This window comes from Rhincodon typus, chromosome 7, assembly GCF_021869965.1.
Source record: "Rhincodon typus isolate 14 chromosome 7, sRhiTyp1.1, whole genome shotgun sequence".
NCBI classification, from domain to species: domain Eukaryota; kingdom Metazoa; phylum Chordata; class Chondrichthyes; order Orectolobiformes; family Rhincodontidae; genus Rhincodon; species Rhincodon typus.
Genome location: NC_063338.1, coordinates 85,078,423 through 85,103,321, shown reverse-complemented (window position 1 = coordinate 85,103,321; position 24,899 = coordinate 85,078,423). Strand labels below are relative to the sequence as shown.

General features: G+C 41.1%; 1 protein-coding gene across 1 annotated transcript in view; it reads right to left on the bottom strand.

Annotated features, from left to right (window-relative positions):
- LOC109917057 (contactin-associated protein-like 5) overlaps window positions 1-24,899 on the bottom strand; it is a 651,846-nt gene that overhangs the window by 321,178 nt on the left and 305,769 nt on the right. The window contains exon 13 of the mRNA XM_048599256.1: window positions 22,413-22,613. Within this exon, the coding sequence (XP_048455213.1) occupies window positions 22,413-22,613 (201 nt within the window). The remainder of the gene's footprint in view (window positions 1-22,412; window positions 22,614-24,899) is intronic.

The following is a 24,899-nucleotide window of genomic DNA, read 5'->3' as shown; positions in this document are numbered from 1 at the left end:
CATATTCCGACTGGGAACCCTGCAGCCCAATGGTCTTAATGTGGACTTTACAAGCTTCAAAATCTCCCCACCCCCGACCTCATCCCAAGACCAGCCCAGGTCGTCCCCGCCTCCTTGACCTGTCCATCTTTTCTCCCAATTATCTGCTCCTCCCACCTCACTGACCAACCCACACCCCCACTTCCTACCTACTAGCCTCATCCCCGCCTCCTCGACCTGTCCGTCTTCCCTCCCACCTACCCGCCCCTCCCTCCTCACTGACCAACCCCCATCTCAACTTCCTACCTATACTCACGTTTACTTGCTTCATCCCCATCTCCTTGACCTGTCCATCTTCTCTCTACCTATCTGCTCCTCTATCCACCTTCTATCATCGCCTCCCCCCTCTCTATTTATTTCAGAGCCCCCTTCCCCTCCCCCATTTCTGAAAAAGGGTCCAGACCTGAAATGTCAGCTTTCCTGCTCCTCTGATGATGCCTGGCCTGCTGTGTTCACCCAGCTCCACACATTGCTGAATTTCTGGTTCTTTCACATTGGCCTCAGGCTTTCTGGCAGACTTCTCAACGCATCAAGCATCGTTTTGTGATTACTCAACTTCATTCTTCTATAAGCTGCCCCATGATGTGCCTGTCTGACTCCTTTGCAGCAGAATTCCTGCTGGCATTTGTGTTATCCTTGAGCCTGGTCCTGCTTGCAGGCTAGCATCATCCAGTGTCTCACTGTGTCTACATGTCCTATCTTTTAAATAGCATGCAACATTGGATTTGAGATGGTGCCTGCAATTGCAAAACCAAGTGAAAGCATTTCTTCATCCTCACTGTCTCCTTGTGCAGGTGGATGTGGGATGAGAAGTATTGGGACATGTGAAAGTGGATTAGGTATAAGGTTAGTTTGATGGTTTCTTCACCAGTGACAACCACAGCATCAGCAATAATCATTCAAATAATGGCTAGAACCAGAATTATGATAGAGAGGCTTTGACTGGCTCCTGTTGCCTTCCAGTGGTGTGCCCGCTTATCTCGCAAGAAAGTATCAATGAATATCATATGATCTATTTGAATGATGTGTGCACCATGGTTGAATATATAGCATATATTGTCAAAATTATCAATTGTGCTTTCAAAGCAGTTTGCTGCTGTGGTATGTGTGTGAGAATACAGGTATTATTCAGGATTGCAAGGAAAATTTTGGGAAGTGAATGAGGGATGTGCTGTTTCATCAGTGGCTGAGGCTTGTGGTGCAGGGGTTAGGTTATCACATTTTGAAGATGTATTGACTGATATTGGCCATTTGTTTGAGGTCATTGGGTTGCTTACGACACTGAATTCAGCTCCTTGAGTCTTGATTCTTTGATCAGGTCTATGCTCCCATTGTTTCCAGAGCATGTATCCTGAAGGTCTCTGGCTCATGATGGGGATAGGACATCTCTCCTCCTTACAACCTCCTCCAGCAAAGCCTTCAGTCCAGCATATGAAAACTTTGGGGGTCACCTCTTTCCCATGTTGTGTAATTGTTCAATGTTTTCCAGGTCTGATTCACCCCTCACATAGAGTCTGCACCAGTCACAATGTAGCTCCCCTTTAAGAGGTGTAGACTATCTATGGGCTTGCTCGAATTCTTCTAGCCACTCATTGTATTGACTTCCTGCTCAGTTGTCTTGCCAATCAACTGCATTGATAGAGCTGGCTAGACTAGTTATCAGTGAAATAAATATTCAGCACAATGTTGTGATGTTGCAAGCAATGGGTCAGATTAATCATGTGCATTCCCATTCCCGGGCAAACAAATTTAGGCCCCTCTGTCTCTATTTTCTATTCATTCCAACTCCAGCCAATCATTTGATTCAATCTAAAAATTCCAAAGGAGGAAGAACATTCAAAGATAAAAGTCCATGACATCAAAAAAAGTAAATTTAATAAGATAAAAAGGGAACTTTAAAAAAGAAATTGGAATGAGAAATTGGCAGATGAAACAGTAGATGAACAATGAAATATATTCAAACAGGAGGTATATTGAACATGGTCCAGGCTCCCACAAGCAATTGTGATGCAGAGGAAATGATTTCGCTGGACAACTGGAGAATTTAAAATTAAAATCAGGCTAAAAGACACAGGCCAAATCTGGCAGTACTTAAGGAAAAGATGAATGCAATGGATGAAGAGGAAAAAGTTAAAATGGAGATTAAAGGATTATGAAGAAATTAAAGAAAGCTTGGCTGAAAATATGAAAGGAAATAGTAAAAGATTTCATAAATGCAGAAGATGCTAAAAAAGCTAGTAATGGGTAAGACCACTTGGAGACAGAAATATCACCTCATTCAGGATAACGAAACAGTAGGCATGTTAAATGCTCGTTGACTACAGCTCCGCCTTCAAGACCATTATTCCCTCCGGATTGATCTCAAAACTGCATGACCTTGGTCTTGGCTCTGCCCTCTGCAACTGGATCCTCACTGACCTGTAGGCCGCAATTAGTGAGGATAGGTAACTGAGCCTCCTCCACAAGAACACTCAACACAGGAGCCCCCCAAGGATGTGTCCTCAGCCCCCTACTGTACTCCCTACGACTGTGTTGCCAAATTCTGAATGAACGCCACCTACAAGTTCGCTGACGACACCACTGTAGTGGGACAAATATCTAACAACAATGGTTCAAAATACAGAAGGGAGATAGAGGGCTTGGTTACGTGGTGTAATGAAAACCATCTGTCTCTCAACTTCAGCAAAACAAAAGAACTGATCATCGACTTCAAAGTAAATGCGACAGTTAAGAATGCACAACAACGCCTCTTCTTCCTCAGGCGACTCAGGAAATTTGGCATGTCCATAAGGTCCCTCACCAACGTCTACAGATGCACCATAGAAAGCATACTGTCCAGGTGCAAAATGGCCTGGTATGGCAACTGCTCTGCCCACAACAGTAAGAAACTACAGAAGGTGGTGTGCTCAGCCCAGACCATCATGAAAGCCAACCTTCCATCCATGGACTCAATTTACACGGCTCACTGCCGCGGAAAGGCGGCCAACATCATCAAAGACCCATCGCACCCTGGTAATGACCTCCTACAACCTCTTCCATCAGGTGGAAGATACAGAGCCTGAACATGCTCGAGCAGGTTCAGGAACAGCTTCTTTCCAGCCATTATCAGGCTGTTGAATGGACTCTAGCCTCAAATAATTTAACCTACATTTTAACCTGTATGCCTCTAAGTCTTTTTGATCTGTACATCCTTTGCTTGCTGTGACCTGCCTGTACCGCTTATAAACAAAGCTTTTCACTGTATTTCGGTACACGTGACAATAAATCAATCAATCAATCAAATAAATACTTTACCTCAGTTTTATCACAAGACTAGTGAGTAAGAATTAAACAATTCAAGAGGAGTCTGGAGAAAGGATAAGATAACAAATAGTAACATTTTCTGGAATTCAAAAGAGGAAAACAATACTATGTTATAGCTATACCTCAAAAAGGAATGTGATGAAGCTCTAAACAAAGTGCTATTACATACCTACAGGTGCATCTGGTGGGTAATGGCCAACTGATAAACATACAGAATGGAATTTGATTTTTTGTAGTTGGCACTCATTCAAATGCAGTCACTGAGTTGCCAGCATGAAACACGGTCTCTAAAAGCAGCTTACTAATTTGCAGAGGGGAAAACTGCAATTTGAGCACAAAGCATGGACCTCAGGCACAGACACTGTACCTCAATGAAGGGCGGCATGGTGACTCAGTGGTCAGCACTGCTGCCTCACAGCACCAAGGACCCGGGTTCAATTCCACCCTCAGGTGACTGGCTGTGTGGAGTTTTCACATTCTCTTTGTGTCTGCATAGGTTTCCTCTGGATGCTCCTCTGGGTACCCCTCACAGTCCAAAGATGTGCATGTTAAGTGGATTGGCTACGCTAAATTGCCCATAGCGCTCAGAGATGTATAGGTTAGGTGGGTTAGCCATGGGAAATAGAGGGTTGGGTCTGAGTGGGATGCTGTTCGGAGGGTTGGTGTGAACTCATTGGGCTGAATGGCCTGTTTCCACACTGCAGGGATTCTATTCATGGAAAACAGAAGGAAGCCTTATTGTGAAAAAATAACATTCAATGCAGAACCTTGCTCATTAGACTGTATTTCACTTGAAGACAGAAAACCAGAAAAGACTGCTAGGAAGTCATTGCTTTAATAGCTCCATCCTTCTTGATTTGCCAGTAGTTGAAGATTGTTTTAACAATTGCTCTGAGTGACTGCCAGTACCATGTACAAGTGGTTGATGGAACCAGTAACCCATGGCAGTGGGTGGGCAGAGACAGAAATGGCATGGATCTAAATGATGTCACTTGACTCCAAAATGCTGGAGTGAGTGGAATTCATAATAGCACTTGAAAAGAAAATCAATAAATATTTGAAAAGAGAATAAAAGTAAAACTGCAGGAGAATGAGGCTACATGAATAGCATCTTCAGGCTGCCAACACAGATACATTAGATAAAATGCCCATCTTGTCATCATTATTGATCTACCTAATGTAGGTTTTAGATCAATTTTTCTTCTCTCAACCACTCATTCTGTTTTTCTTCAATTCTCCCCATGATCTTCTTTTTGTCTATGGATTTAAAAGCATCATTCTTTTCCCCTCCTGCCCCCTTGGCTTCTTTCCTTGCATTCAGTTTGAAGATTTCAATTCATGCTCAATCCAACTGATTTGCCTTTCCCTTGAAAATATCAATCAATCAAAACAACTCTTCACTATTTTTCTTGCCTGTTCACCTTATTTTCTCTATCAATGTCATGTCTTAAAGCTCTTGAGAACAGTTATCCTTCTTTTTCCTCAGAAAACATGTTTTATTGAGAAAACGTGAGAGAAATCATCTCCCTATCAGACTCCTTGCTATTATTTTTAGGTCTCTATTCCATGGTTTATTTAATATTCTCTTCCTTCTCTTCAACTTAACATTTCCCTTGTAAGTCCAAATCTCACCACCTTTTCGGCATATCTGCCATCTTTTGTTATTATACTTTGCAATGTATCTTATCCACTCCAATTCTCTATAATAAAATACACTTCATCAGCATTCCCAGAACCCTTCATAGCTTTGGCATTACCAATAATGATTCACGTGAGTAGTTTCAAAGGTACACGTTGTCTGAAGGGACTGCTGGCCATGGATTTCCATGCCCTAAGACTCTCCTTGCCTTGTAATGGACATACACACATGTTGTACAAGGTAATGGTTCTGAAGAGGTAAATGTTGATGTCATAGTGATCCACCCATTCCAATAAAATCATACACAGTTTCTACATTCAGGCAAGCAGTTCTAACCGAAATTTTGGAGGGAGCAGATGTATCTGCACCAGCTCCATGTGGCCTCAGTAGTCAAATGTTACTGATCAAATATAGTCGTACTTACTGCTAATATGCAACAAAACTTCTTGTTATCTCAGAACAGTGTCTCTTCTGTTCGCATTCTATGGTGCTGTATTCTCTACCACTCATGACCAGATAGGCCCAAAACAAAGTAAACACAATGGAGGATTAGTGGCAGCAAACGACCTCAAACAACCTTTATTTAGCACCACATACTTGTAAAGGTGAAAAATACCACCGTAGTAGTAACAGACAGTGGATATCTGGGAATATAAAAACACAATGGCACTGGTGATGGTATGGCCTACAGTGACATCATTGAGGTCTTTGAGATGATAATCTTTTCCATATAGATCATTCACATGTTCAGGTGACATTATGCAGAATGACAGACTCACTCACTTCTCTGTTTTTGAATGCCTGTTGCTCCTTGGTTTCAGCATGTTGACTGGCCTGAATTCGCTTGTTGCTCTCAGAATGCTCCACTGACTTATAATCCAAAAGTTTGACCCCCATCCTGGAAATCCTCTTCTGTTAGGTTCAGGAGCAACATACCATGACAATTAGTAAGGTCCAAGTCAGGCCAAATTACAAACTGTCATCTACTTCTGAATCTCATTATGGACAGACCAGAATGATGGCCCTGGTGCATGTGTTGCTGTCATTGTCACACAGCTCATCACGTGCCCTCAGGCTTCTCACACATACCATGAGACATCTCTTCAACAGACGGCCCTCTTTGATTTACTCGTGAGACATGGGCATTGCTGGTGAATCCAGCATTTATTGCCGTGAGGATGGCGATGAGCTGCCTTCTTGATTCACAGCAATCCATGTGCTGCAGATAGACCCACAATGCCATCAGGGAGGAAATTCAGGTTGTTGACCCAGTGACAGTGAAGGAACAGTGATACATTTCAAGTCAGGATGGTGAGTGGCTTGGAAAGGAACATGTAGGCAGCGCTGTTATCAAGAATCCATCTCCTCAAAGTTTGTGATGATCAAAAAGCTGTAGAACTGGAAGTATATTATAGATTCCCTACAATGTGGAAACAGCCCTTCAGCCCAACACAACCACACTGACCTCACCCCTAATCTACACATCCCTGAACACTACGGGCAATTTAGCACGGCCAATCTACCTAGCCTGTACATCTTTGGACTGTGGGAGGAAACCAGAGGACCCAGCGGGAACCCACGCAGACATGGGGAGAATGTGCAAACTCCACACGGTCGCCCGAGGGAGGAATCGAACCCAGGTCCCTGGCACTGTGAGGCAGCAGTGCTGACCACTGAGCCACTATGCTGCCCAGTACTGAAGGATTTACATGTTATGACAACTCCTGGGATAATGTGTACGGTATAATTGTTTTTCTATGATCACTCACCAATTGGATACTCAGTGAGTGAAATCCTTTTCAGTGTACAAGCTGTCATGACTCACTGGCATAATTTGCCTCAAATCAAGGCCCACTATGTCTAAAGTTGCCACAAATGTAAAGATTTAGTGGAATTACTACCAATCCCAATTTGTCTCTGACTCACTGCTAGTCAGGGTAACAGCAAACCTCACCAAGATTTCTTCAGTAATAATACATTTTTTTTATAACATTCTTAACTTTACTAAGAACAGTAAAAGAACAGGATTTCTAATTCATGTAGCTTAAAATTTACCCTTTTGTTCAAAAAAACCTCCCAGACATGCACACAAAGTCACCCCACAAAACACAGACTAAATACAAGTATTATGAATGCAAGGGGGAAAAATTAATCAGACAAATACAGTTCTGCATTGCCAGTCCAAAATTACAAAACTGGCTGGGTTGGTTTGACAATCCTTCACTTTTTTCAATGATGCTTTGATGTTCTTTGCGCAGTGATTAGCAATTTGCTGTTCACTGGTTGTTTGCTTGGAAATGGAAACTTTCTTGTTTAATTTAGGATTATAGAATGATAGATCAGCATCTTGAATGTCATTTGCAGCTCTTTTGAAAGAAAGCTGGGGGGAGAAATTTTACAGAGAAAGGGGAAAGAGAAATATTGATGCAACTTACATCAAAGAGGTCACCTTGCTTTTTTTTCTGCTTGACTCCCTCCCCCACAACAGCTTCTATGATGAAGTTCCATCTGAACAGACAGTCTTCAAGATATGCTGAAGTCGCCTGAACCTAGAACAACTGGTGCCAATTTGTCTAGATTCAACATCTCTAAAATGTAACATTGTTGCATACGTGCCAGTCAGCTTTGCTTATCTTTCTAAAGTTGCAAATAACTCTGTGTACACGGTCTCCTTTTTAAGCGATCTCCATTCTTCACATTTTCAGTCCATAGTCCAAAAAGTAAATAGATGTGGTCTCTTACATAAAGCCTCTCACTGACTGGCACTTTAATGGCAATATGCATGCAACCTATCACACATTGGACACATTGAGTTTCTGGCTCAGACATTCTGATGTTACGCACTGTGCCACACAACTTCCCTGAGGAGAATCAGTTCTTTGTCGCTTTGTTTACCTCACTAATCGGTTAACTGTGAAAATGCCTAATTGGTTTAAAAGTGTGGCACAAATTGAAGATTACTGCTTTCTTGTCAAAATAAAATTGGACTGCACAACTTACTGTCACGTCAAAGTCCAAAAGCGTGATGGGAGAAAAATAAACATTAATTAATTACAACTGCACAGTTATTAAAAGGTCACTGCTCATTATGCTAAGCGTTTGTTTGAGTGATTGCACTGGCAGAGGAGCCTGGCATAGGCCGCTTGGGCTTTTCGAAACTTGGTACACCATGCTATTCCCTCTTATGTCAGCAGGCATAATCTTTATGTGTATTTTCCTCTGCTAATTCATTATCTTTATTCAGTATTCCATTTTGTTTTAATGTTCAACACCTTAGACAAACACTAATAAGAAAGCTGAAGTCCAATATTACCTTTTTATCACTGAGTCCCCCCACAATTAACATTTCAGGGATTATCATTGATCAGAAAATGAACTGTGTTCACCATATAAATAAAGTGGCAACAAGAGTAGGTCAGAAGTTAGCTATCTTGCGGCGAGTAACTCACCTCCTGTCTCCCCAAAGTCTGTCTACCATCAAAAAAGCACAAGTCAGGAGTATAATGGAATACTCCCACTAGCCTGAATGACTGCAGCTCCAACACTCAAGAAGTTTGACATCATCCAGGAAGCAACAACCCTCTTGGCATCATATCCACAACATCCACTCCCTCTACCACTGAAACTCAGTCGCAGCAGTGTGTAACGTCTACAAGATATCCTGAAGAAATTCACCAAGCTCTTTAGAGAGCACATTTCAAATGCATGACCACTACCACCTCGAAGGACAAAGACAGAAGTTAAATAGGAATATCATCACCCACAAGTTCCTTTCCTTACCGCTCACCATCCAGACTTAGAAAGTTATTGTTATTCCTTCTGTGTAATTGGGTCAAAGTCTTGAAATTCCTTTCTTAATGGCATTGTGGTCAACCTGCTGCATGTCAACTACAGCAGCACAAGAAGGCAGCTCACCACCAACTTCTCAAGGGCAACTCGGGACAATAAATGCTGATTCAGCAGGAGGTCAGGAGGCAGTCTTGTAACTTCTGATGTGCCTTCTTTATGAATTCCTAGGTCTGTAATGTATAATTTTAAATCCAGAAAGGTTGCTTAACATAAAAGCCCCTAGTCTTTACAACGACAGGGTTTCCAATATTTAAGGAAATAAACACCAACTCTTATCTCCTTAAAAGCTTTGTTCAATTCTTTTCTTCCAAAGTCATTTGATTTTTCTGTGAACAGTAAATGGTTGACAGCACAAATCAAACAATTGGCCCCACTTCTGGATAAAACCCTATTTTATCCAGAAATGGCTAAATTATTCCAACTATTTACAATTTTTCAACAAATTTCCTTTCAATGAAAAAAACTGGAATCAAAAGTCTAATGATAATCATGAAACTGTTGTTTGCCTTGGTCACTTTTGCCCTTTAGAGAAGAAAAATTACCATCCTTACCTGCTTTGGCCCACATCTGACTTTACATCTGCAGCAATGTGGTTAACTCTTGACTGCCCTCAGAAATGGCCTGTGCGATTGGGCTAAAACCATTAAAATGCCTCAAAAAAGGAAGAAAACTGGACAGGCAACCTGGCATTGACCTAGCTACCAGAAACACCACATGAAAACCCAGCCCTGTTGATCCTGCAACATCCTCTTTACTAACACCTGGGGGCTAGAGCTAAAATTGGAAGAGTTGTCTCACAGACTAGTCAAACAACAGCCTGATATAGTTATACACACAGAGCCGTACTCAGATAATGTCCCAGACAACACCATCATCAACCTTGGATAAGACCTGTTCAACCAGCAGGACAGGCCCAGCGGAGGTAGCAGCACTGTGCAATACAGTCTGGAGGGAGTTGCCTTGGGAGTCCTCAACATTGACTCCAAACCCCATGAAGTTTCATAAGATCCAGTCAAACACTGGCAAGAAAACCTCCTGTTCATTTCTATATATCTCTCAGGCTGATGACTCTGTACTCCTCCATATTGAACACCATTTGCACTGAGGGTGGCAAAGGTGCAGAATGTCCTCTGGTTGGAAACTTCAATGTTCATCATGAAGAACTGCTCAGCAGCATCACAAATTACTGAGCTTGTCAACTCCTAAAGGACGTAATTGCTGATCTGAGCTAATAAGGTGTAGAGCTGGATGAACACAACGGGCCAAGCAGCATCAGAGGAGCAGGAAAGCTGGCGTTTCGGATCTGGACCCTTCTTCAGAAATGGGGGAGGGGAAGGGGTTTCTGAAATAAATGGAGAGAGAGGGGGAGGCGGATGGAAGGTGAATAAAGGAGCAGATGGGTAGAGAGGAGACGAACAGGTCAAGGAGGCGGGGATGAGGCTGGTAGGTAGGAGGTGGGGGTGGGAGTTGGTCAGTGAGGTGGGTGGAGCGGATAGGTGGGAGAAAAAGCTGACAGGTCAAGGAGGCAGGGACGAGCTGGGCTGGTTTTGGGATGAGGTCAGGGATGGGGAGGTTTTGAAGCTTGTGAAGCCCACATTGAGACCATTAGGCTGTAGGGTTCCCAAGCAAAATATGAGGTGCTGTTCCTGCAACCTTCGGGTGGCATCATTGTGGCATTGCAGGAGGCCCAGGATGGACATGTTGTCCAAGGAGTGGGAGGGGGAGTTGAAGTGGTTTGCGATTGGGAGGTGCAGATGTTTGTCACGAACCGAGGGTAGGTGTTCCCCAAAGCGGTCTCCAAGACTCCGCTTGGTTTCCCCGATGTAGAGGAGGCCACATCGGGAACAGCGGATACAATATACCACATTAGCAGATGTGCAGGTGAACATCTGCTTGATGTGGAAAGTCTTCTTGGGGCCTGGGATGCGGGTGAGGGGGGAGGTGTAGGGGCAGGTGTAGCACTTCCTGCAGTTGCAGGGAAAAGTGCCGGGGTGGTGGGGCTAGTTGGGAGTGTGGAGCGGACAAGGGAGTCACGGAGAGAGCAGTCCCTCCGGAAGGCGGATAAGGGTGGGGAGGGAAAAATGTCCTTGGTAGTGGAGTCAGATTGCAGGTGGCAGAAGTGTCGGAGGATGATGCGTTGAATCCGGAGGTTGGTGGGGTGGTACGTGAGGACGAGGGGAATTCTGTTTTTTGTTGTTATTGCGGGGAGGGGGTGTGAGGGATGAGTTGCGGGAAACGTGAGAGATGCGGTTGAGGGCGTTTTCGACCACTGTGGAGGGGAAGTTGCGGTCCTTGAAAAACGAGGACATCTGGGATGTCCGGGAGTGGAATGCCTCATCTTGGGAGCAGATGCAGTGGAGGCGAAGGAATTGGGAATAGACAATGGCATTCTTGCAGAAAGGTGGGTGAGAGGAGGTGTATTCTAGGTAGCTGTGGGAGTCGGTAGGCTTGAAATAGATATCGCTTTCCAGGTGGTTGCCAGAGATGGAAACAGAGAGATCCAGGAAGGAGAGAGAGGTATCGAGATGGTCCAGGTGAACTTAAGATTGGGGTGGAAGGTGTTAGTGAAGTAGATGAACTGTTCGAGCTCCTCATGGGAGAATGAGGTGGTGCCAATACAGTCATCGATATAACGGAAGAAGATATGGGGTTTAGGGCCAGTGTAGCTTCGGAAGAGGGATTGTTCCACATATCCTACAAAGAGGCAGGCATAGCTTGGGCCCATGTGGGTACCCATGGCCACGCCCTTTGTCTGTAGGAAGTGGGAAGTGCTGATCTGGGTCTGCAGCAGGTAGTGAAGGCACCAAACAAGGTGAAAAAATATATTCAACCTTGCCCTCACCAATCTGTCAGTTGTAGATGGATGTGTCCATGACAGTATTAGTAAGAATGACCAGCACACAATCTTTGTGGAGATCAAGTCCCATTTTCATATTGAGGATACCCTCCATTGCGTTGTGTGACACCATGATCAAGCTAAATGTGATAGATTTCAAACAGATTTAACAACTGAAAACTCGGCATCCATGAAGTGCTGTAGGCCATCAACAGCTGCAGAATTGTACTCCAACACAATCTACAATCTCATGGCACTACATATTCCCCACTCTATCATTACCATCTAGCGGGGGTAGTCAATCCTGGTTCAATGAAGTCTGCATGGCAGCATCCCAGAAGAAGCATCAGGCATATCTAAAAATGAGGTGTCAACCTGCTGAAGATACCAAACAGGACTAATTGCGTGCCAAACAGCAAGTGATAGAGACAGGAAATTCAGAAGGTGATGGCCTACTGTTATATAACTAGGCTATTAATCCAGAGACCCACATAACATTCTGGAGACCCAGGTTCAAATTCTATGACAGCAGCTGATAAAATTTGAATTCAATATAAATCTGGAATCAAAAGCCTAACATTGACCATAAAGCCATTGCCAATTGTCAAGAAAAACTGTAATGGACCAGACAAAGCCTCTCAAAATATATTAAGAAGGCAGCTTAAACCCTGACATTTTCTTATTTTTTACCGGAAGTCTAAGACATTCCGGATGCAATTTGATTGGGCAGGCTTCAAGCAAAATAAATTTTATTCTGACACTACATTTTAAATACAGACAACATAAGAATATTTTTAAAAACGAATTAAATTTACTACAACTCTATCGAAATACTTGACAAGATATAATATATGTTAACTACTAAGGATTAGCTGTTCCAAGATAGTAAAAAAAATCCCAAAAACACACCTTTGGCAAAGGCAAATTCAGTAAAATAGATTGTCTAATAGACATTGTTTCTCTAGTCCAGGAGGAAAGAACATCAGGAGAAAACTCTGGCAGAGAGAGTGAACTCCAATATTTTGCTATAGTGGGGATGGATATATAGCAGCTTCCAAACCCCAACAGTTACTGAAATTTAAACTAAAACTTTGGGTCTGCAGAAGCTTGACCTCACTCATTCATGCTGGTTCTATTGTTCCAACTTAAAAAATAAACAAGGCTTCACAAGCTGTTTACTTTATTAGCTTGGAACAGACCACTTGGCAGCTCTCTCTCAACCTCTCTTCATGAAAATAAAGGACAAAATACACCTCTTAAAGCCTTAATGTTGTCACAAAGCTAATCTGGTTCTTTTGGAAAGAAACTTCTGTCATTACCTGGTCTGGTCTACATGTGCCTCCAGACCCACAGCAATGTGGTTGAGACTCAACTGTCCCCCTGGATAAATAGGAATGGGCAATAAATGCTGGCTTAGCTGGTGATGCTCACATATCATAAATGATTTTAAAAAGTCCATAACCAACATGTCAGATCAAAGCTATGCAGTCCTGCCACCTAAATGGTGGTGAATCTCTCACTGGAGGAGGAAGCTCAGTAAATATCCCTTTCCCCCAATGAACTGTGTTAAGGATAAGGCTGAATCATTTGCAATAACCTTCAGCCAGAAATGACTAGTGGATCATCCATCTTGGTCTTTTCCAATGATCACCATCATCACAAATGCCAGTCTTCAGCCAATCTGATACATTCCACATGATATCAAGAAATGTCAAAAGGCACTGAAGATTGTAAAGACAGTGGCCCTGGCCCCATACTGGCAATAGTACTGAAGACCTATGCTCCAGAACTTGCTGCACCCCTAGTGAAGCTATTCCAGTGCAACTACAACATTGGTATCTCCCCATTCATGTGGAAGATTGCCCACGTATGTCGCGAACACAAAAAGCAAGATAAATTCACCTGGCCAATTACTGCCTAACAGTCTACCCAGATCATCAGTAAAGTGATTGTAACAGTCATCAAAAATCTGCTCACTAACACTCATTTTCAGTTCTGCTTGTGCCACTCAGCTCCTGGCCTCATTCCTCAGTCTTGGTCATGTTATTCCAGCTAGTCAGTGATACTTAGAATTCATCTATTCTCCACCTTCATTCCCATACATAGAGCCTTGCTTTTCATGTGTTGTCAGTTTATATGCAAACAGAATTAACTGAATCACTTGGTGCATCAATTACTCAGCATCATGTACTGTATAATTTGAGAACCTTAATATCCTCACTCTTATCACCAACCATAGTCTCCATTTTCAACCACTCTGTGTATCTTCAGTTATCACTTATTGTATTATTTATCATTGTGCTCAACACATTAAATAATATTTTTGGCAACCCCAGCTATTCTCTGCATTGATTAACTTACTTCAATAAAAGAATTGTTTGAAGTTTTGGCAAAGATCTGTAGCTCGAGTTGTGGGTGAGGTTGTTGACTTGCTCACTGAGCTGGCTTGTTCCCATTCAGACGTTTCATCACCATGTTAGGTAACATCATCAGTGGAGCCTCCAATGAAGCAATGTTATTCTACTCCATTTGGAATTTATACTGTCTAGTCCATTATGGCTAATAGTGTCATTTCCGGTTTTGATCTGTATGGATTTGTATACGGGGTCCAATTCTATTTGTTTGTTGATTGCATTACAGGTGGAGAACCATGCCTCTAGGAATTCCTGTGCATGTCTATGTTTGGCTTGAGCTACTAAGGTTACCTTGTCCCAGTTAAACTGATGGCCTTCATTATCTGAGTGCATTGGATTGTTCGAATTTATTTCATTCAGTTTATGACTTTATGCACAGTTTCAGTTAATTAGGATCATAACTTTCTAAATGGTCTGAATTAACACTCATAACAAGCAGTAGGGGTGAAGAGATCACAATGATCTTGTAAATATAAGACAGGTAATTGTTCCAAGTCAGTCTCTATTCAATTAAAAACATTCCTTTAGAAAGGAGAACAAACAGGAAGCATATTACTTTCCTTGAGGAATTAGCTCAGTGATCAATAATATGAAAGGAAGAAAGTAAATTAAATCAGAGCGGTCGTTTATCTGATCATTGCCAGTCAGAATGACCTCTGTTTGATTTTGAAACAAAGGATAAAATGCATTCAGAAAGATTCTCTCCTGTTCTCCATCTGCAGTGCTGAAAAAGTAGGTTGACAAGGACAAGCTTTCCCTCCTTAATCCTCTCTTGGTATATAAGCAAATTATATATTGGCTAATAGCTAGAGGCCGAAACTGATAACTACAAGGGAATATCGTAGGTAAAAAAAAAGACCGGAGATGGAAGCACTGCTCATATGAAGATTCTGATTTGTCTCCGCAAGACCAGTTGCGCTTTTCCAGCAATTTCTGTTTTTGGTCAAGAATATTGAAATTGTTCAATAAGAAATCTTGAAATGTTCATCCTGCTAAAGATACATTTTTTCTGAAAAAAGGAGTAATTGGATTGGTTAGATGTTTCTGATATGTTTTTGGTAGCTTATTCCAGATTTAGTAACAGTGAAACTCTTACACAACTCAATACTTAGTTGCCACAAACATATTAATATGGCCTATTGTGAATCATTGCCTTTTAAAGCAGCAGATACCAGACTTTTATTCCCTAAAACGTGTTATGGATTAAAATTGAAAATTCTTGAATTTATGCTAAAATTTCACTGCAATGCTCTATACCCTACCTATTTTTTGGTGCTATGTGGTTGAAATATCTGCTTAATTGTCCAGTCAGTGCGCAGATTTTCTGGTTGGTAGATCATCCTCTGGAATAGTTAATGCTAAATGAACCACAGTGCACCAATGACCTGCAGCAAATATATTCAATCCCTTGATTCAGAGAGTGAATCTGATCTTAAATGTTGAACTATGATTACACTCCTCAAGGGTAATTTAATCACTCATGGCCCATTAGCCTTTTATGTCTCATTGGTCTCTCCCTTTGCCCTAAGCGATTGGATACTCCACAAAATCTTTCAGCTGATGTGATAAATTCTTTGGCATTAGAATGTGAAAACTGAAAATCCAAAGAGAGGCGATAGGCTCAAGATACACCATGTGCAAACGCCATTTGGTGGGCCAATGCAATTCCCAGTATTGGTTATGGTTTCAGAAGTTATCTTTAGGTGTGTACAGAAGAAAATAAAAGTAAAGGGAATACAGGGCAAGAGGTGGTAGAATTGTGACAAAAAAGGAGCAGTACTTTGTAATGTTCAGTCATTCTTCCTTGTGGCATAGCAAGGCCATGAGACACAGGAGCAGAAGTAGGCCATTGAGCCCATTGAGTCTGTTCTGCCATTCAATGAGATGATGGCTGATCTGCTAACTCTGAACTCCACTTTCTTACCTTTTCCCCATAACACTAACTGATTATAAATCTGACTACCTCAGCCTCGATTATATTTAATAACCCAGCCTCTCCTAGAAAAGAACTCTACAGATTCACTATCCCCTTAGAGACAAAATTTGTCTGCATTTTTTTGTATTAAATAAGGCCCCCTTAGTCTGAGATTGTGTCCTCTGTTTCTGGACTCTCCCACAAGGTGAAACAACCTCTCTGCATCCACCCTGTCAGGTTCCTGAAGAATTTCATATGTTTCAATAATATCACTTTTCATTCTTCTAAACTCCAATGAATATAGGCTCAACCTATTCAACCTCTCCTCAAAATAAATCCCTTTACACCCAGGATAGACCTTGTGAATGTTCTCTTTACTGCATCTAATGCCAATGTAACTCTCCTTAGTTAAGGCACTAAAATTGTTCACTGTATGCCATGTGTGGTCCAACTAATGCCTTATATGGTTTTAGCAACACTTCTTCATTTTCATATTCCATCCCCTTTGAAATAAATGTCACCCTTCTATTTGCCTTCCCTTTAATGGCACACATTGGATTGGCTCATGGGAAATGGCCCAATTTGTTTTGAGCCACAAAATTTCAGAATTATGACATTAAAGCAGCTCTTCCCATTTTAGGGTCTGGGCACACTGGATTATTTAAGTAGTGTACATAAGGAAAATTTAGATGCAAAGGATGGATAATGGAGTGTGACTTTTATTCCCACTGTTTTACAAATATACAATACCAATCTGGGGCAGCAAGGTGGCTCATTGGTTAGCACTGCTGCCTCACAGTGCCAGGGACCTGGGTTTGATTCCAGTCTCAGGCGACTGTCTGTGGAGCTTGCGCATTCCTCTTGTGTCTGCGTGGGTTTCCTTTGGGTGCTCCAGTTTCCCCCCGCAGTCTAAAGATGTGCAATTAGGTAGATTGGTCATGCTAAATTGCCCATAGTATCCAGGAATGTACAGGCTAGGTGGATTAGCCAGGGGAAAGGCAGGGTTACAGGAATAAGGCAGAGAGTGGGTCTGCGTGGGATGCTCTTCGCAGGGTTGGTGTGGACTTGATAGGCCGAATGGCCTGCTTTCACGCTGTAAGCATTCCATGATTCTTTCACCTGTTTCTCACTTAAATACTGTGATTATGTAACCACTCTACTCAGTTACAGTAGGAGGAAATCTTATTTCACTGTGCCTAGTTAGGTCTCTGAGAATGAGCTCATATTATTCAATTAAGGTGCAAGCATCCTCTCAGGTTTTATTTTGTACGTGTATTTGATCATGTTTGAGGAAAGGGAGTTGTGTTTAAATTTCCTTTAAGCCTGTCAAATTTAGAAAATTACTTCACAGTCTGTCTTGTTCAAATTGGAGAAGCTGCCTGGAGGCATATGAGAGAAATAAGTCAGAGAGGCTCTCTGTAAAATCAGTAACAGACCACCACGTGAGACTAAAGATTCAAGGAACTGATGCCCAATGCAGTTGTTCTGAAGTTTACTGCAGTGGCTGTTTACTGTTTGTTTGTGACGTTTACTTTTCTACCTTTGAAAGAAAGTAGTGAACCATTGAAAACCTTGAGTGTCATTAAGCATGTCGTATACATTGCCATTCAACATTTAACAGAGCTGCTTGGCAGTTTATACTGAAAGTCTTGTTCCAACGAAGTATTTATTCTGTCACTTCCCACAGACCAGAAAATCTACAGTCCCTGCGCAGTCACCAGTGCTCATTGTTTGACTTGTGATCATGTTATAAATTCCATAAAATATCGAGCAGCCTAAAAAATTATGCTAAATTTTAGGAAGTTAGCCTTGATCGCAGGGTATGACCAGAGAAATAAAAACAGACCCAATTTTCCAGACTGAATAGTGAGGATAGTTTATTTAAGCTTAATTTTTCTTGGGCTGTGGACAATGTTGGGAAAGTATTTAAAAGTGCCTTTTTTTTTGTCTTCAGATGCACAGGTGTAGATTTCTTATTTTAGGCAAGCATTATACTCTATCCACAAAATGAATGAACCAATGCCACTAGGTCCAATCAATGTGTTTTCTGCCACCAATTATATGTAAGTTTGTTTGCTGCAATGTGGCACAATTTATTTCTGTCATGTTGGCATAACATTTGTATTCCACCAATAGTTTTGTAATTGTGAACGTGATAATGAGCAGATAATGTTTTTGTCTTGTCGACCAGGGGATAGATATTTGCTAGTACACTTTAACATTGTGTCATGAGATCTTTCTCAACCACTAGAATAGGCTGATGGTGCCTCAGTTAATTGTTTTTGAAAATATTAGCACCTCCGAGAGTGCACCATTCCCTCAGCACATAATGTTTATGTACTCAAACCTGGAATTGTACTCAAACCTAGAGTTCCAGAGGTCTGGAATGCACTGACTGGAATTGTTGCAAAGGTAGGTTCATCATGGCATTCAACACAGCAATGTAATTCTGGGCTAGTAGTCCAGAATCCGAGTTTAATGCTGTGGAGAGTTAGGTTCAAATCCAGGTGGTAAAATTCGAAACTATTTTTCTTTTAAATCTGAAATTTAATAAAAAGTTGCTAGCCTAATGATGACACTGTTGATTCGCATAAAAACCAATCTCGTTCACTAATGTCCTTCAGGGAAGGAAATCTGCCGTCCTACCCAGCCAGACCTACTTGTGACTCCAGACTCTCAGCAACATGATTAATTTTTCCAACTGCCATCCTCTGGGCGGTTAGGGATGGGCAATAAATGCTGGCCTAGCCAGCAACACCCAACTCCTGTGAATGAATAGTAAATTGAACTTTCACAATGTCTTTGAACTTTGGTGACAAGCAGATATTTGTCCAGTTAATGTTAAAAGACTTAACTGGAAAAATATAGCTTTAGTGGATGGGAACTATTTCATAGTTAGAGGACATTTTTCTGGTCTTATGCCAAATTTGTACCCATGAAGGGGCTGATACAAATTTTCCTTTAACAACACCAATTTAAATGTGGTATGCTGCCAAAAAAGCTTGAACAGACACCTTGGAACACATGCATGTTTGTTCTAGATACAGTAATTACACATAGATAAATTGCACATACCCACATTTGCAAAGATGAAACTCATGTTTTAACAACCAAATTGCTCTTTTCCAATTCAGCATTTCTGTCACTTTTCAGTTAATAAATAAGTACACATTTCGTCCCTCAGTTTCTCATAATCATTGATCACTCAACAGTCGCAGAGTAGAGCAGCAATCTACTCTCAGGAAATTACTGACATGAATCAAAATCTTACAATAGGTTGCTGTGCAACATCGCTTTTATTTTTAGCTCTATATAATAATTTTTAAATGTGAATACTAACTTAGTAATAGGTTTGTTTTAATACACCAGAGTGACCATGTACAGACATTGTCATTCACATGCTGAAGCTTGACTGTTAACGTTTTTGGACTGGAGTTCACCATTCTGCTATGTGAACATTGTACTGCCTCCCTTTCCCTGTCAGCAAACATTGGATCTGACTTAATGTCTAAACGTCTTAGTGTGGAGGTGCCGGTGTTGGACTGGGGTGGACTATAACCTGGCGTCGTGTGATTTCTAAATCGTTTAGGATATCTAAGTCAGAAAAGGCTCACCAATCTAAGTCACCAATAACTCCAATGAATCGTTCACAGGAACTGAGGAAGGGTCACCAGACCCAAAACATTAACACTAATTTTATTCTTCACAGATACCGCCAGACCTTCTGAGCTTTTGCAGCAACTTCTGTTTTTGTTCCTGATTTACAGCACCCGGAGTTCTTTCAGTTTTCACTCCCTTCTTGATCTGTCTCCAGTATTTGGCATGCTTAACCACACCTTTCTTAACCACTGCTCATTGTCTGCTGACTAACTACATGGGGCTGCATTTATTTGATTCTTATTTATCTAACAATAGTCAATGAATCACCTGCAAAGAAGTCACTTCCTGACCCTGTATATTACTTTTGATATTTCCATGGGTCTGGACTTGCAAACCACAACTGTTAACAGCCCCCTTCCCCCAACATTCTCCCCAGTTTCTCATTTACTTAATATTTGTTGTGACAACTAATTCCACCATAACATGAATACTGTCAACCCCGCTCCAATCCATAAGCTGGCAGATGGGTTGTCTTGATATCAATAGCAGAAATTTTCTCTAAATAAATATTAGTAAGTTCAACCTTACTATCAAAAGTCCTTATCTCAAACTCTACTCTCTTGAAACCTACTTCTTTGACCAACCATTCGATTACAGGTCCTAATATTTCCAAATAGTTGTCATGGTAATGTCACTAAGCTAGTATCCAGAATCCAGGATAATGATCTTGGGTCACAAATTTGAATCCCACCATAGACGATTATTTGATTTAATAAAAAGTTGGACAAATGGAAAGCATGTATCAATTTTCATGAAAACCCATCTGCTTCACTGATGTCCTTCAATAAAGGAAATCTGTCATCCTTGGCTGGTCTGGTGAACATGTGATTTCAGACCCATAGCAATGTGGTTGACTATTAACTCTCCTGCGGGCAACAAATGTTTGCCAGTCAGTGACACTTACATCAAATCAACAAATATAAGAAAAATTGGCTTAGTGACATATTAAGTTTCACAATCCTCCTATGCAGCTGCTTGGGGTGTTCTGCTTTGTACAAAACATTATATAAGTACAATTTGCTATTTTGTTGTCATATGCTATTATGATTGATTATAATTATGTATAATAATGTAGTCTAGTAACATAGTAAGTTAGTTCTATAATAATAAAATAAGTTGGCACATTTCCCTAAACAATAAAATGAAACATTTTCATGGTTTTGAGATCCATTTAAACTATTCTGTCTAATTTTGGTAAAGCTAAGAACAATGTGTAGTATTATAAGTCAGGAACAAACATTTGAACTTGTTGAAATGACAGTGTCAGAAAAACTATGACCAAATAACGGTAGGAAAAAAACTAATTGGTTTTGACAACCAAAGAATTAAAGGCAATTAGTTCAGATGAAAAATTCCAACTATTAACACTGACTACAGCACGGGACTGCTGCAGGCAAAGAAATACACAGGCAGTTCAACAATGATTAAGTCTTCACTTAAGTCAAGTATACATTCTTATGCTGCAATTGTTATTCTTTTTACATAATTGTAATTTTATTTACTACTTAGTGGTGTGGTAGGTGACTCGGATTGATTTACAATCATAATTTGCAAAATGCAACCGTCCTTCACTGATCGTACTTTGCTAGAAAAATAATCTTGCTTTTGTCAGTAAAAGTTACAATTATTCATAAATTCTCATAGATTCATACAGCGCAGAAAAAGCCCTTTGACCCTTTGAATCTGCACTGACAGAACAACCTCTAAAGGCGCGCTCATTTCCTGCACTTGTCCCATTTCCTTGAATGTTATAATATTTGAAGTACCCATCCAAATTATTTTTTTAAAGATTGTAAGGTTTCCAGCCTCCACTACCTTACCAGGCAGTGCATTCCAGATTCCCACCAGCTGCTGAGTGAAAAAGGCTTTTTGTTCCCAAATCCCCTCTGAATCTCCTACCCCTCACCCTAAAACAATGCCCTCTTGTGATTGACACCTCAAACAAGGGGAACAGCTGCTCTCTATTCACCCTGTCCATACTCCTCCATAATCTTATATACCTAGGCCATATCCCCCATCATGATTCTCATCACTTTTTTTTTAATAGACTCTTTAATGGGACTTTGTTTGCATTGTCGTTTGTTGACTTCGTAGACTTATTTTGCTGTTACTACGCTTGTTTTTTTAAAAGCCTAAGCAATAAATTCCACCTTGCTTTCAACTCATCAATTGAAGCATTGTCATTCCAATTATTAACAATGGATGTACCAGAAAGTTAAGTTATGCAGATGCAGCTTTCATGCCCTGCAAATGGAGGCCTTGGTCTGGTCCACTGTGTTAAGGAAGGTCATATGGAAGTTTGGGTGTGAATCTACAATGATTACAATAAAACGAGTAAACCAAGCTATTGCGACTGCTGTAAATCTCATATGTTGACTTGTGAGTGGAAGGCAAATATCTAACACATTTAATTATGTATTGTATTTGTCACTTTAGGTGTACCAAAATAGCTAGCATTCAATTAATATCTAATTGCAAACCAACAAATCACTCAATAATTTTCTCAATTCTTACACTCTCGTGCCATCAAGATTTTTTTTAAGGCAATCATTATGTATCATTTGGAAAGGTTCCCAGTTTCATAGGATAACACTGCAGAACGTGACACTCTAGTGTCAAACAGAAGTAATGACTTTTGACTGAAGCTAATTTTATTGTAGGCATCACTTAATCATATCAATGAGAAGAAAGAGACTGACTTTTAAACATCAATGCTCGAGCACAATTAGTTTTATAATTTGTGGTGCAAGTACCTACCTGGCGTGTTTAAAAGGCGTGACTTCTTGCAGTGATAGACCACTTTCTGCTCACAATAGTCCATGCTGTTAATCATGGCTCGAAGCTGTTCCATGCTGGCATTGTAGCTTAGCTGCACAAGGTAAGGCTTTTCTGCACTGGAACCTCTCACTTTCGTTAGCTCAGTATTGTTGTGCTGAATCACTGTCCAGGTTTTATCTTCTGTTCATTTTTAAGGAAGAAAATACAAGCATTAGAGGCCTAAGAACACATAGCTGTGGCATACAGAAACTTGACGTGTAATGAACACCGGAACAGCATTTGCTCCAACGCTATGTGATCTCGAGGATGAACAATGATAGCTCAGGTTCTGTGGTGGTATCACCTGTGAAGAGTCATCATTGTCAGCATGACTCCAATGAAACAGACAGCAACTATTGGGGTCCACGTATGAGCAAACTGACACAGAAAGTGTGTACAGAGCAAGGCGAGAAACAGAAATCTATTTCAGTGTGGTGCTCGTTGTACTGGGTGCTATTGCTGCCATGACTACATTTCAAGGTGAAAGAATGAGGCAACATGGTCAGCTATTGAAGAAGAGAACAGCGGAAGATGAACTGACCACCTGATTTGTCTGTCTATATCTTATGGAAACCAAATAATTAGGCCACAGATTGAGCATCAACTCTTATAATTTAATTTTTACTGGTTTACATACTTGTGGCAGTCAATCAAGATCTAATTGTTTGGGCAAATTCCAAGTTTTGAGTCACTGGTGCCTAGAGTGAACTTTTGAACCAGATAGGGTGAGGTTGGTCCCAGGTGGAAATAGTCTACAAGCTGCAAGTACTGGATTTTTGCCACTAATCGCTGTGTTTGAATGATTATATTTCATCATTGTTGATTATTTGACCCCATTAAGGATTGAATGAGTTGCATTCAAAATCTTGGATTTTTCTAATCAGTGAAATTTAGATTTAATATACGGTTGAGACATTTAACGTTTTGAGATGGGAAGTAGATAAATCTTAATAGTGTAGGCCTTAGCAATGATTCTCCAAAGTATAAGAAAGGAAGGAGACATTGTTTTGAAAGAAAACGTCTCTGATATATTTTGGATGCAGGCTAAGTGTTTAGCCTGGACTGTATAGGAAGTTGTGGGGAGCTCATCTTTGATTTGCTGCCAGTTAAACTCAATAGCCAATTATAAGCTGAGTATCACAAAATTCCCTCTTGAGAATATGGTTATATTTCGGGATAAGGGCGGGAATCCAAACTTAAAACACAGGAATTGGTTGTGAGTAAGTTGTCATAATCATAACCAGCCATTTCATGTTTTTGTGACTATTGTAGTTCCTTTCCTGTTACAGAGGATGGCACCAAATCCATCACCACATGCATCTCGCCCTGTTTCTTTTTTGATCATTCGTTCAAGGGATTTGGGTTGACTGATTAGGCCAGCAATTATTACCTATCCCCAATTGCCTTTGAGAAGTTGATGGTGAGCAGCTTTAGTAGGTCTGGTGTAGGTAAACTCACAGTACTTTAAGGAAGGGAGTTCCAAGATTTTGACACAGAAGTTGTGAAGGAACATCAATCTAGTTCCAAATCAGGATGGTGTGTGACTGAGAGAACTTGCAAATGTTGATTTTCCTTGTCCTTCGTGTTGGTAGAGGTCATAGTTTTGCAAAATGCTGTTAAAGGAGTTTTTCTCACTGAGTTACTGCAGTGTCTATTGTTGATGGAACATACTGCTGCAACTGTGTATTGGTGATGGAGGTAATGAATGTTGAAGGCAGTAGGCAAGGAATCAATCAAACAGGCTGCTTTGTCCTGCATTCTGTCAAAGTTCTTGAGTGTTCTCACAGTTGCACTTATTGAGGCAAGTGGGATTCCTTTGCACTCCTGTCATGTGCCTTGTTCAGGTTTTCAGGAGTCAGGAGCTGAGTTGCATGCCACAAAACACCCATCCTCTGAACTGTTCTTGAAGCCACAGTATTTAAGCAGTGGATCCACTTAGTAAGTGGTAACCCTACACTGGGGAGGTAATGGCCTAGTGGTATTATCGCTGGACTGTTAATACAGAGGCCCAAGTAATGTTCTGGGGACCTGGGTTCAAATTCTGCCATGGCAGATGGTGGAATTTGAATCCAATGAATAACTGGAATTAACCATGAATGACCATGAACCTATTGTTGATTGTCAGAAAAAAACCCACCTGGTTCACTAATGTCCTTTAGGGAAGGAAACTGCCATCCTTACCTGGTCTGGCCTAAATGTGACTCCAGACCCACAGCAATGTGGTTGACTCATAAGAGCCCTCAGGGCAATTAGGGATGGGCAAGAAATGCTGGCCTAGCAAGTGATGCGCTCATCCCGTGAATGAATTTAAAAAAACACATCCCCCCAGGATGCTGATAAGACTAGAAGACATAGGAGCAGAAGGACCATTCAGCCCACCACATCTGTTCACCCATTCGATCATGGTTGATAAGTTTCTCAACCCAA